Raw genomic sequence first — 13,696 nt, forward strand, 5'->3', positions numbered from 1 at the left:
TTTTGATTGTAATGTCTAAACTAGGGCTGCAACAACGAATCGATGAAATCGATTAAAATCGATTATTAAAAGCGTTGGCAACGAATTTCATTATCGATTCGTTGTGTCGCGCGACTATTACGTTTGAGTATTAAAAAAAAGTTGAGCGCGCCGCGCAGAGCTGAGAAAAAAAAAAGTTGAGCGCTCGCGAACAGAGAAGAAAAACAGCTCCGCCCAGCAGAGCGTTGAGACCCGTAATACTGTGAAACATGCGGAGGAAGAGAAACCAATGCGACCTAAATCCTCCCAGGTATGGGAGGGGGGGGGGGGTGCTGGCGCTTTTCTTTGCAGCGCCTGTCTCATCTTTTTCCGTTCTAATCGCCGCGCTTGACTTCAAGGTGTAACCTTTATTATTGTTCGGTCTGAAACGGCGCGCCCAGTGACGGGTGGTGCAGCAATATTGTTGTCCGGGTGGAAGTCGAGAGAAAGGTCGGTCCGGGAGATTTTCGGGAGGGGCTTTGAAATTCGGGAGTCTGATTGTAAGATATGCAAAAGCGACATGGCCTGGCACAGGAGCACCACGGCGATGATTCAGCACCGTAAACCGAAACATGTTGGAAAAATCTAATCTAAATATTTTTTGTGCCTAATCTATTTAATTTGGCAGCTGTAAAGTATACATCATGCGATGTGTGTTTTTTGTGTTAGTCCATTTTATTTGCTTACTTAGGGATGTTCAAGGAGCAATCTGTTTGTGCAGTTTCTAAATGTTTTGCATTGTCAGTTCTATTTTTCAATAAAGGGTTGGAAATTAATGTTTTTATTTTTTTATCCGATTCATCGATTAATCGAACAAATAATCGACAGATGAATACTTACAATTACATTACATGTCATTTAGCTGACGCTTTTATCCAAAGCGACTTACAATAAGTGCATTTCCACATAGAGATACAAACTCAGAAGAACAAGTAACAAGAAAGTACAATTTTCATCAAATAAGCAGTTTCAAAACATGTTATAGAAAAATGCCATTATAAGTACAATTTAAGTGCTACCATTTGTTAGTGCTACGGTTTGCTAGTGTTTTAGTCAAGGTAGAGTCTAAAAAGGTGTGTCTTGAGTTTTCGACGGAAGATGTAGAGGCTCTCTGCAGTCCTGATGTCAATTAAATGTACACAAAGACACACTAACATTTAGATGTACACAAAAACACTATAAAATTTAGATGTACACAAAGGCACACTAACATTTAGATGTACACAAATACACACTAACGATCAGATGTTTACAAAGACACACTAACATGTAGATGTACACAAAGACACTAACATTTAGATCTAAGACACTAACAAATACTTGTTCACAATGAGACACTAACAATTAGATGCCCACAAAGACACTAACATGTAGATGTACACAAGGACACACTAACGTTCAGATGTTTACAAAGACACACTAACTCTTGTTAGTGTGAACAGCAACTTTACATTATCGCTGAATAATGCCCCCCTCGTGACTCGCTCTCAACCAATCAGAACGCTGGATTTCATCTACCCGTCTTATATCGAGCGATACTGTACAGTACCTGTTCACATTGACCCAGCCTTCCATTTCACTGCGCACTCAAAGTAACAGGTTAGATTTTCTGCGACAATTAGTGTGGCAATCTGGAAATCCCACAAATGATCGTTGTGAGGCAATGCAAGCTTTCACAACCGGACAATAAATGTGGACGTCATGAGTGATGTGAATGAACGGTGCGGGACCCAATGCTGTTTACATGCACATATGGGGACTATTTTTTTCTACACTACTAAAATGCTATACACAATGTTTTGTGCTGAAAGGCAGCTATTTACTTACTTTTTATAATTTCACGTAACCGTATCATAAAAGCAATAAGATACTTGAGGCAGTACTTTATCTTCAATAATGTAGCTGTTTGAGGGTTGCCTAACAAAGCCCTCGAACCGTTACATTATTGGGCGATAAAGTACAGCCTCTTGTACCTTATTGCTTAAATATGCAATATGCAAAAAAAGGAATACGGCAGCTTTAATTAAACAGAGAAAAAGCCTGGCAGACAATCGCGGAACGACTCAATGCGGAAGGGATTTAAATATATCTACTTTCTTGGAACGTTTTAATTGCTTTTAATATGATTGTTTAATTTGTTTTTTTATTGCTGTATCTGTGTTTATGTGCTAAATGCGCTGGTTATACTGTAAAGTGTCTTTGAGTAGCCTATAGGGCTGCAACAACAAATTGATTATTAAAACAGTTGGCAACAAATTTCCTTATATATTCGCTGTGTTGGGATTATTATGTCATTTAGAGTTGCGGAGATGCACGCAGAGCAAAAAAAAAAGAGTTGAGCCGACGTAGAGGAAACGGAAGCCAGCAGCAGGCAGTTGTTGTGAGTCCCATGCAAAAAGCAGAGGGGAGGAAAGACACAGACGAGACGGGGACCAGGAACTAACAAGACACAAGATTTAGCACATTACATGAAGACTTCCGACTACAAGCTGCACAGACCACAGACGTGTACAGACTACAATGACACTGTTCGGGGATGAGAGACTCACAGGGCTCTAATACACAGGGGAGGTGCAGGTGATTGGACACAGGTGGAAACAATCATCGACATGGCAGACAATCACAGGTGAAGACAGGACAAGGCAGGAAGTGAAGTTACCCCAGGGACACAAGAGGCATGAAACTACAAAATAAAACAGGACATGAACCCAAACTGTGACAGAACCCCCCCCTCAAGGACCGAATTCCAGACGGCCCTAAAACCCCCGAAGGGCGGGCGGAACCGGCAGCGGGCAGACAAGGGGTGGGAGAGGACCAGGAGACTATGGTCCGCCTGGGGAACCCTGGCGGGGACGGCAGTCAGGCGTTGGGGCTCTCGGCTGCCGGGGAACAGGGATTAGTCCCGTTTGACATTTTGGGGAATGTATTCTGTAACGGAATACGTTTTGAAAGTATCCTTCCCAACACTGGTCTTGCCCAAGGACACACTGCCATGAGGACTCCCGGACCACATTGATTCGCATATATGAAAACCACGTTTATGCCTGCAGATATCCAAACGCACAGCTCCGTCTCCTGTTCAAATTGCAAACACGGTTTTACTTGATTGGTTGGGATAACTAGTCTCCTAAGGTAAATATTTGATTGGGTGGGTTTTACCAAAAGGCCCCAGTATTATGGGAATACAACCAAAAAATTAGTATTATGAATTGCTTCATAACTGATCTATAAATTATCTAAATCGCATGAATTGTTATTTTGTCATATCGGAACCCTCCATGAGATATTATACTCTCAAACAAGAAACAGCATTGGCAAACTGTAAAAGCAAGTTTATTTACAATGAAGTCTGTATCAGTATAAAGACACATGTAGAATGAAACTTCATGATGCTTAATATATGTTTTGGAATGCAATTTTCCATCAGAAATGAACAAACAACATATAGATGTAAAATTGCTGATCTCTGTTGTATTTGTGTCATTTCAGTCACACTAAGTGGTTCACGCAGTGATGTGTGATATCCTGCACGCCTTCCTTTCAGCTACACGACCACCATTTCAAGTGAGACCTGAGATACGACACTGTCCACGGTAAAGCCGTCGCCACCGTGTTCTAGTTACCATAGCGATGCCGCTGTAATGCCGGTGCGGCTACAAGCTAATCAGACTCTCCTCCTCTTTCCCCTCCGGCTCCACGCTGTCCGCAGCTGCAAAGTCCGCTGAGGGCGCGCTCCCTGCAGGGGGAGCTGGAGGCGGGTCAGCGGGGCAGCTGCGTCCCGGCTGGCGCTGCTCAACGGGTTGGTCGATAGGGTGAAAGACGAGGCAGTAGGCTCCGGGCTGGGAGCTGTTCTTCACCGTGAGGGCCAGCTCGGTGGGAGCCATTGGCTGGTGGACGCCATCCATGTACACACTGAGCATGTAGGAGTCTGGGAGAAAGAAACATGGAGGTGTGACATTACCAAGAGATTGATGATAACGTTCTGATACAGGCTGTTCTCATTTCAAGGTCGGGGCTCTACCGAGGAAATGCCTAACAAATTACTTTAGTTGCCTGAATCACACTAAACTGTTTCCTGTGATGACAAAAAATGATTTGGAAAAGACAGAATGGATAACAAGCGATACCGATGACGGAAGTCTTTGTAGGTTATCATACAAACTGTAGCTGTAAGAGAATATGTGGAAAAACACTACTCAAATATTAATTGTTAACTTAACTGTACTTGTATCTATACATAGTTATGTGTGAGGTCATAAGTCAAATTATGTCACACTAACTGTAGAACAGAAACATGTGAACACAGTTCAAAATCATTGTAATGTGTTCTGTGACTCTGGAGCAGCATTGCCACGTAACACATGATGTGCTGGGCTGAGTTGCATTATGGTGTGATCTTTTCTTTTTTTGTCTCTCCAAAGTCCCTAAATATGTGATATTTGATTTCACAGCAACACAATACAAAACTTGTACGCAGCACATGGCCAGGAACTGAATTCTGGGTTAGGGCTGTTGCCCATGTGACAGCCTGTTCCAGACATTTACCTTGTTCAAAGCGTGCAGCACACTGCTCAGCTAGCTGCTGCATTGTGGTGGTTGGGAGGACACCCAGAGTTTTTGGACTGGCTCCAATCTCGGGACAGCACACTGTCAGAAAGTCCTGTACGATAGAAATACACAGGAAGGTTCAGAGGGATATCGCCATGGAAACATCTCTGCTTGTCTCAAGGGGAGTCTGTTTGAGACACATGTGATTTATTGTTTGCAGTTTTTTCCCATACAAAATACAACACCAGTACGTGACACATCTACCGGTGTGTTTTGCTGTTAATTCAGCTAATATTTTTTTTTCATAGTATATTGTTCTTTGAGCCATTATACATTCTAATACTGGCAGCAATATATACCCATTTTCATTGTCTCTTTTCAGCATGTTATTCACACAATGTGCCATTGTTGCGTATGTGTGTGTGTACCCGCACAGATCCTTGGACCATGCGTTCCTGGTTCAGCGTGCGTCGTCTCTCCCAGCGGTGGATGGAGTCCTGAACCTCTCTGCTGAGCTGCCGTGTTGCTGACCTCTGCTGGTCAAAAGTCTTGATGTGCTCCAGGGCGCCGAAGGTGGTGGTCAGATAATAGGAACCTGCACACACACACACATACACGCAAGGCCAAGATCAATCATTTGTTAAACACAGATCGCGGCAAGACAAAAAGTTCAAAGTCTTTACTGGGCACCTTCTCCTAGTGCCAACGATGGGTCCATCAGTTCCATCATGTATTCAACGTCCAGCTGCAGGCTGGACAGATTGGATCTGGCCAGGACATACATCATTACAGGCAGGAAGTCGTCAGCGCCATGGGCCCGCCCTAAACAACCAAATTAGAGGCAATTACATGATAATCCCACATCAGATTCACCTTCATTCAAGATAATATTGGGTCAGTTGAGGCGCCCACAGGGCAAGCCCAGAGGAACGCCGTTGGCATGGGATGGGACTTTGGCGTAATGACCCCAGTTGGAATTGCAAATTCAAGTGATGCTGTCTGTCTGACCTGGACTGCTGACAGACATGGAGTCGTAGATGAGCTTGCAGGCCTTCAACATGAGCTCAATCTTTTTCTGGGGAGAGTACTCCAGATGGAGGTTGTTCAGCTTGATGTTGATCTTCTCCAAAGATGAGGCCTCAGGGACGGCAGTGGTTATCCCCAACGCCGTGGTGGTGCTGCCCAGGACGCCAGACTGACACACACAACGACACACACAGACAGCATTACAACTGCGACCGCTGCTCCTACTTGTGGTGTGAGTAGAGGACACAGCAGCGGTTTGTTCTGCAGGAGTGACTCTGTCCAGCCCCACCTGGTTCTGGGCCAGCTGCTTCATGCTGCCGTCGTTGGTGTGCAGCTTCTTGAGACACTCGTAAATCGGCTCCCTCAGTGGCTTCAGTACGCTCTTACATAGAGCGGCTTCTGCTAGGCTCTCTGCACGGAAAAACACACACAATACTTTAAACTCTTTCTAATTGTCGAGTTTTCATGACTCAACACCTTCTGTGACAGTGTTGACAAAACTCAGCACTAAAATCGCCAACTACTACAGGTTAGCTGTCCTGGATACTTTTGGGCTGTACATGCGATTTACTAGTAGTTTTGATAATATTGAACATCTTATGGTTGATATATTGTATTGTCATTCACCTCACCAAGGGGCCTTAAGAAGATGTACTTCAAAAAGCTTCAGGCTCTTTAAAGTGAAAATCGACAGATTGTAATTTAACTTTAATTCAAACAAGACTAAGATATCTTGAATTTGAGGACAAACTCCATAAATGTATGAACCTACATTTCCCACAATGCAGCTCAATGTTTTTACCATGATCAAGGGCACTTTCTAAGTTACAATTCAAAGAAGTAAAATATACATGGACAAGACATGTGTCCAATATCTCCAACACTGCTGAAAAAAGGTTTTACCCAGTTTGTCTTCTGTGTACTGATGCTGTGGCTCCAGCATGGCCTGCAGCTCTGTGCTCTGCAACAGGTAACTCTTCAGCTGAGTCATCATCTGTCTGATCTCTTGTAACAGCTCCGTGGAGGATGAGTGCTTCGACATGGTCTCCAAGGTGAACATGCGGTGCTCTTTTACCTGAATGCCAAACATCAGTTTAACTTGATTTGCGGTCCAATCTCTTTGTCCAGAGAAATCCAAATCAGCTGACTTGTTAACAGATTCCTTTCCGTCTGCGCTCACCAGGTTACCGAAGTAGCTCAGAGGGTCCCTGGCCAGCTCCACGAGGCGCTGTGTGAGGCGGCGGTCGTGGCTGATGAGGCCTGTGAGGACGGTGGACAGGCGGTAGCGGGCTCGGCCCAACATTACCGTGGTGGGGGTTCTCCTCCCTGCTGCTTTGGGGCTGCGGCTCTCTGCAGAGCGACTGGAAAAGACATGTTAGTGTTCCCCTCATCCCTGCACAACCGGTCAGCTGATACTCTGCCCCCCTCAGGTACAGCGTGACTTGTGACTTTGGAGGCTTTGATCAAAGTAACGGTGCCAATTCATTCTGAGCATCAGCCTTCACTTCGTGTCACACAGAGATAAATCAGTACGCATGGCTTGGAACATTTTAGCTCCCTGTTTGTTCTAATAAACTACAAGCAACCATGTGCAATGGCTTTCGGCTCCATCATTAATTGATATTAATGATTGTATTGATTGTAAAAAGAAAAGAAAAAGACATGAAGCTTAGAATAATCAATGCCGGTAGGAGTGAATGTGAGTGTGAATGGTGGTCTTTGTCTGTGATACCATGACAGACATCACGGATCCAGGCCAAAGGTCATTCATCTAGTTTAAAAATGTAATATCTAATGTGTATGTGTCTGTGTCACATTTGAATTGATAGACTCAGAACTTGCCGCTAGTCTCCGAGCAGTGGTAAAGCCTACGTGACACAGACACAGGAAACCGTCTCTGACTCAACATCTGTGCCATGTGACAGCTAACCAGGTCTGGCAACAGTAACTAAGGGAGTCAAAACACAAAAGATGTGTTCTTAATCACAAATTACAGTACATATTATATATATATATATATATATATATATATATATATATATATATATATATATATATATATATAAAAACTTTTATATATATACACTTTTTTGTATATGCCCTCTGTCACTGGCAGGTGCTTCAAAGCAATTGCACAGTCTGAAGAGAGCCAATGCATTGTGGGTCAGTTAAGTATGTCCAGTACATCGGAACACTGGGATGAACACTACTATGGAGATTTGCAAGTATGAATATTAGTCTAGCTTAGTATGAATAGTGGGTGAGTGTAAATATTAGGCTAGCATGAAGAGCTGGTTAGTATAGTACAACTAGTGGGCTACATGGATAGTAGGTCACTTTGGGGTCCTGAGCAGATGCTCGGACTTTGCCTCCCCAGCCTACCCCGACCTACTTGGGGCTCTGCTCCTGTTCCTGGTTGGGCTCTCCCTCTTCCTCCGTGCTGCTGGTAGAGCGGGAGTCGGGATCGGTCACCAGCACACTACCCCCCTGTGGCGAGTACAGAGACACGTCGGGACGCCTCGCCGGTGAGGGAGGGGGCCCTCTGATCCCAGCAGTCTGATTGGCCGATCCTCCCCCTGCCTGTTTGGGGCACACAGGTGCATCTGGGGAAGACGGTTTCCTCCGGGGTGGAGGGACTGGACGGGACGGCTTTTTCATTAATGGCGCACTGTGGGGGCTGGATTTTTGTTCATGCTCTGCTTTTTCCATTTTCTCCTCCTTTTCCTCCTTCTCTTCTCTCTCTCCCTTTTCTCGGCCATCCGTTACCTCATTCTCTTGACACTGGCTACCGTTCTGTTGTTCAACCCCCTCATCCATCTGACCTGGTTTACTTCCCGTTTTGTCATCCCCTCCCTCTTCTCCCACCTCTTGCTCAGTTTTCAATGCAGGATTTTGTCCCTTCTCTCTCTCCGTCCCCTCTCCCTCCTCTGTGTTAGTGCTTCTCTTGGAGGAGGTGCGGCGGAGAGGAGCGGGAGGCAGCGGGGGAGCGCTACGGCTCTGTGGGGGAACAGGAGGCCTCGATGGAGTGAGTGATGTGGACATTGACTTCCTCTCTTCTCTCTTGCTTGCTCCGCCCTTTCCTTCCTCTTTTCTCTCAGCTGGTGATGGTGAAGTGTGAAGCGAGGGGGGGGAGGAAAAGAGGAGGCCCATCCCTGACCCTGAGCTCAGGCTCGGGGGTCGTGGTGGAGGGCGTTTGTATTTAATGTCCTGGGTGGTCGTGGTTTGGGCCTGACCTTTGACTTCTGTACTGATGTTCTGTGGGACTTCTCCATTCTGCATGGAGGAGGGAGGTGTTTGAGTGCTGACTTTGTGAGGCTGGGGGGGGGTTAGGTCTTTGAGGTCACTCTCCTCCACAGTGACTGGGTTAACTTTCAAGTACAGACTGTCAAGGGTCTGATCCAAAGCCAGGTCCCGGTCCTTCGCCGGCTGGTTGAGATCGGACATCCAGAAATCTGCAACATATATTTAAAAAGCTGATGGTGGGTTTTAGTAGCTTTTTCATATTTCCTCTCAAGTTGTATGACCTTACATTATAATAGCATGTGTTGACAGTTTAAATGGCCTTGGTTATTATTACTCTAACTCCTAACTGGAACATTCCAAAGTGTCTTTCCAGTGGTTCATGATATAATACTTTCTGTATATATATTCATACATTGTCATTCACATATAATTTCATTTTAACATTTCAAGTAGCTGTATCCATTCTTTTTATCTTTTATCTCCTAGTTAGCCAACTTTTTTTTAATGATGTAGATTTTCTACCTGCACCCATTGCAGAGATGACCTCCAACTCTTCTCTCTGAGATGCCGTGGTAATAGCGTGGGGTAACCTCAATGGGATGGCCAGAATGTCCCTTTTGGGTGGTTGTTGATAGTTAGTAGGGGAGTTTTAATAATATGACACACTGAACTATGTGTACGAGTGTGTCTGTATGTGTGTGTGTGTGTGTAGGAGTGTTTCATTTTATTTCAATGGTAATGTTTATAGATTTATATTGCATGTGATAGATTTGTTTCAGGGCTATGTACATATATTAATATAGATACATAAATGTTTGCGGTTGTACAAATATGTATGTCACCTGCTGGCAATGTAGAACAAGATCAATTTGAAGATGTCATCAAAGACCAAAGAGGAGCCATCCAAGTGAAGATCTGTGACAAAAACAGTTTGAGAGCAAATCATCAACCACTCTGTTCTCACCACAGCTCTTTGGATTAGTGTTTAACACGTACATGTCTTGTGTTTTTTGACCATCAGATTGTGTACGGGCGACGCCCCCTCTTCATCAGGCAGGCGCACTGACAGCGCTGTGACCTCGTCCTGTGTGCCGTGAAGCAGGAAGGCCTGTGAATGACAACATGTGTCTATAACTCTCAGGTCAGGTCAAACTGAACAGAAAGGAAAGGTATGTACATGCAGTATGCAACACTACAAAAAGGTTTTTAGATATATTGTATCACACCTTTATATAGAACAAGCTGACAAAATAGACAAAACAAAACATGCTGCATCTCGTTTCTTTCATCTGAACACAAACAGGCAATGTGTGGTTTTACAGTACATACACAGTACTAGTCAAACGTTTGGACACTCATAAGGAATCAATTGAAAGCGTCTCCATACCTTTTACTGTTTGTTGTACGGTACTATATATATATCACTGGATATACTGGATATATATATATATATATCCAGTATATCCAGTGATTTAAGGCTGTGGTAATACAAACTCTGATTCAAAGAGTTGAGCAGGTGTAAATGTGTGTCTCACCCCAGCCATCTCTTTCTCCAATATACTCGTTGTTTGGTCTTGGCTGAGTCCCTTTGGCTGCCATACGGAAATGCTTGCAAGCAGCCGATCTATAGGATTTAGTAATAGAGGAGCTGGAGGTGATGGTGGGATGACAGGGTTTGGAGGAGGAGGAGGAGGAGGAAGAGATGATGAGGAAGAGGGGGGTGAGATCGCTGGCAATGAAGCAGTGGGAAGAGGAGTTAAGGATGGAGTAAGATCAGAGGAGACAGTTGGCTTTAGAGAAGCCAGCGGAGCAGGAGAGACTAGAGTAGGAGAGAGGGGGGGAGGAAGAGACAAGGGAGGAGGGAAGTGGGGGACAGGGGGAGCAACGGTGGAAGGGGGAGGAATGGAGAGGGCGGAAGAAGGTTTCAGCTTTGAGATAGGAGGTAGATGGGGAGGGAGGGTAGGAAGAGTGGACACAGGTGCGGGAGCACACAGGGGGGATGAGGAGGACTTCACCAAGGGAGGGGGGGGTTTTGGTCGACATGGCCGGATCGGAGGATTGGAGGAGGGCAAGGAGGGCGCAGAGGTGGGAGGAGATGGAAGGACAGAGGCAGGGGGGGTGGTGGATATAGTGTCAAGTGATCCTGTCCCAGGGCTTGCGTGGCTGTAAAGGCAACAGGGCAAAAGGTCAGTGAAGGAAATAACATGTGGGGGATTTGTTTATATCTCATCTCTGCTTCGGTTTGCCTCCACACACAAGCATCCAGTCAGCAGGCTCATTTCCTGGCTGACTCAGGGTCAGGGCAGTAACAGTAAAGGTGATCAACTGAAGCCGCTGTTGTTTATGTCTTTATGGCACAAAGCAGAAAGATGGTGCAGGCTCATTTTGGCATAAGCCTTAAATATATCATTGCGCGTCTTAAGTGTTGACATTCTTCTCCCGACGTTGATGAAGCAGAAACAGAGAAACAGATATTGCAGCTGTAGGTGGGCAGCCAGAGCTCTATAACGCCTCACATGGTGCAGAGACTGAACTACTATGTCTATGAATGCATGTGAACAAGCCCAGCACCAATCCATCTGAGACCATTCAGAAGACGAGCTTAGCTTAGGGAATGTGTGAGGTCCTCAGGATGACACTTCTGACCCAGACAAAGATACTGGAATATCTGGGTCTTTATAAACATGTACAGAGTAGAAATAGTGGTTATTTCAGCCAAAAACGAAAATGTTGTCTACTCTGAGGGTGACTCAAATAAACATAAATGAAGCCGAAATCCAACAATAAAGCAGCATATAATGATTGAGGTGTGAGCATAACTCTGCATTAGTAATGCTACATTGATGGATTCAGAAAGCAGAACAAGCATTAAACACCTAGATTTCACCACAACAAAAATTGTGGAAACAACACTAATGAAAGCCACAACAATGACGTTGAAAAATCATTGCAGGTTTTGTCATTATTACCTATTTCCTACTCCCTCTAAAATGGTATGTATAGTAGTAGGGCACTATTTTCAAATGAATCTACGTTTGTTGAGTATTTGTTGCTGAAGGATCGTGTGTGTGCAACTGAGTCATAATAAAGCTCAGTAAATAGTAAGTAAAGTAAAGTAAAGCTCAGTAAAGTAAATTACATTATAGACGTTTTCATTTAATGCTAATTTATACTTCACTACTTTAACTTTAACTACAAACTATAACATACCCAGACAGATTTCACGTATTACTACATTCATTTATTAACTTTAGCTACTTTCAAGAATCATAACACATTCTGATCTTTATAGATGGATCCTGCCAACAGAATATTAACTTTCCTTTTGCTAGAATAAAAAGTGAAAAAAACTACCAAATAGCATTAATAATAATGAATAAAAGGAAATCATTCTGCATTACATTTCTTTTTTTAAACATTAAGGTACATTTAGCTAATGATACTTTTGCTATAAATTAAGTAATATTTTACAATGCAGGAGTACTTTTATAATAGAGGACAAAACAACTCTAAAGTAAGGTATCTGATGACCTCATCCCCCCCTGACTTTGTTTGACCTAACACGACCCTTAGGAAAATCTTACAAAAGTACCAGAAAAAAAGCAACACGGTCTTGGGACTGACTTCTGTATTTAACTAAACACATTTTGAAAATGTCGTCATTCTAATGTAATAACCTCATTCAAAGGAAAATATGGTAAACGCTGTAACCTCAACGCGTCAACTGTTACAAAGTTCAACTGTGAACACATTAGCAGGAGAGGATCGGAAAATGTATTATTTATTACCAAATGACAGTCTAAAGTTTGAAGTCGAGGCCGTTTTTTCTCTTTAGAGGGACATTCAAACCCAGGGGTGAGCCCCTTATGAATCAAACACACTTGGTAATGGTCTGATTTGCCCTGTAAGGTGGTCAGTGACCACTCTAAACAGCTCTAATGAAAGAAAGTCCAAATCTCAGATACAAAATGGTTACTCCTCTCTCGCTGCACTTCTTCAAGTCCAGTCTGCTTGGGCTCGAAGCTCTTCGCCTAAATATCAGCCGTTGAGTCAGCACATCTGTTTTTCTTGCGCTGGCTGTGTAACTTTCCGACCCCCCTCTCCTTTACATGGCGGTTAAAAGACCTCCCCCCCCCCCCATCTCGAGGGAGTACAGTTCCCCCACTCTATTGTCCCTCAGGGCAGCAGACACAGACCCCTCTCACGCTCACCTTGTCTCCTTGCAAACGACGCTGGGTTCCATCATATTTCCACAGATTGATTGTTCGGCTGCTCTCTGTCACTCTCTCTCTTTCTGCTCCATCAAGAACCCCGCCTTCCCGTTGCCCCCCACCCCTTTCTTCCTGCTGTGGAATCGGAGCAGGGCTGAATAAGGGGAAAGGCAAAGGGAAAATTTGCTTCTCTGTCAGCCCTCCCCTCAACTTCCTGAGCTGATAGTCAGGCAGGAAGAGGCCGATCTCTTTGGCCAGACTTCCCCTGCTCTCTCTTCTGTCTTCTTTTGCTTTTGTCCTAGACAGACTTGCAGGCATGCCTCTGTTGACAGTTATTACTCTTATTTTCTTTTCTTTGTTAAAGCAAAGAAGTTAAGAAATCCTCCAATAGATGTCATCATCTGCTCATGTCTGCCTATTCAAACAGGAACACAAACAGTACCACCCTGTCGGAAATCTGTGGATGTGGCCTAAATATTCAGCGGATTCTCTGTTAGCCTCCTCCTCTCCTTCCTTCTGCCCTCCCCTCCCCTTCCAGATGCTCCCCCCTTAAAACTGTGGAATGTACAACTTCATGCCCCCGCCCCTTTCCTCCACTCCCCCACCTACTCTAACCTCCCCTTTTTTTCACACGATTGAAACTCACAGTT

At 44.3% G+C, this 13,696-nt stretch overlaps 1 protein-coding gene across 2 annotated transcripts; it reads right to left on the bottom strand.

Moving 5' to 3' along the window:
- Window positions 1-3,329: 3,329 nt before the first annotated feature.
- On the bottom strand, window positions 3,330-13,523 carry rin3 (Ras and Rab interactor 3). Of its 2 annotated transcripts, none has more exons than XM_062557342.1 (14): window positions 13,047-13,523; window positions 10,371-10,998; window positions 9,832-9,943; window positions 9,678-9,750; window positions 9,358-9,449; window positions 7,985-9,044; window positions 6,773-6,953; window positions 6,496-6,667; window positions 5,882-6,003; window positions 5,575-5,761; window positions 5,257-5,388; window positions 5,001-5,161; window positions 4,564-4,678; window positions 3,330-3,946 (listed from the first exon to the last, which is right to left on the bottom strand). In XM_062557342.1, exons 1-14 carry the CDS (start codon window positions 13,079-13,081, stop codon window positions 3,672-3,674), a joined length of 3,345 nt encoding a protein of 1,114 aa, XP_062413326.1. In that variant the 5' UTR covers window positions 13,082-13,523; the 3' UTR covers window positions 3,330-3,671. The 2 variants fall into 2 exon arrangements, with proteins under 2 accessions (XP_062413326.1, XP_037343115.2); XM_037487218.2 differs by having other exon boundaries at window positions 4,995-5,161; window positions 13,047-13,520.
- Window positions 13,524-13,696: the final 173 nt, after the last annotated feature.

Source organism: Pungitius pungitius, chromosome 14, assembly GCF_949316345.1.
Source record: "Pungitius pungitius chromosome 14, fPunPun2.1, whole genome shotgun sequence".
In the NCBI taxonomy this organism is placed as follows: domain Eukaryota; kingdom Metazoa; phylum Chordata; class Actinopteri; order Perciformes; family Gasterosteidae; genus Pungitius; species Pungitius pungitius.

Bases quoted from the DNA above. Each gene is read 5' to 3' on its own strand.
- rin3 (XM_037487218.2), bottom strand. From the start codon at position 13,081: ATGATGGAACCCAGCGTCGTTTGCAAGGAGACAAG. The intron at 9,751-9,831 runs GTACGTGTTAAA...TTTTTGTCACAG, and splicing joins GGTCAAAAAACACAAGACAT to ATCTTCACTTGGATGGCTCC. The intron at 5,389-5,574 runs GTCAGACAGACA...TTGGTTGTTTAG, and splicing joins CATGTCTGTCAGCAGTCCAG to GGCGGGCCCATGGCGCTGAC.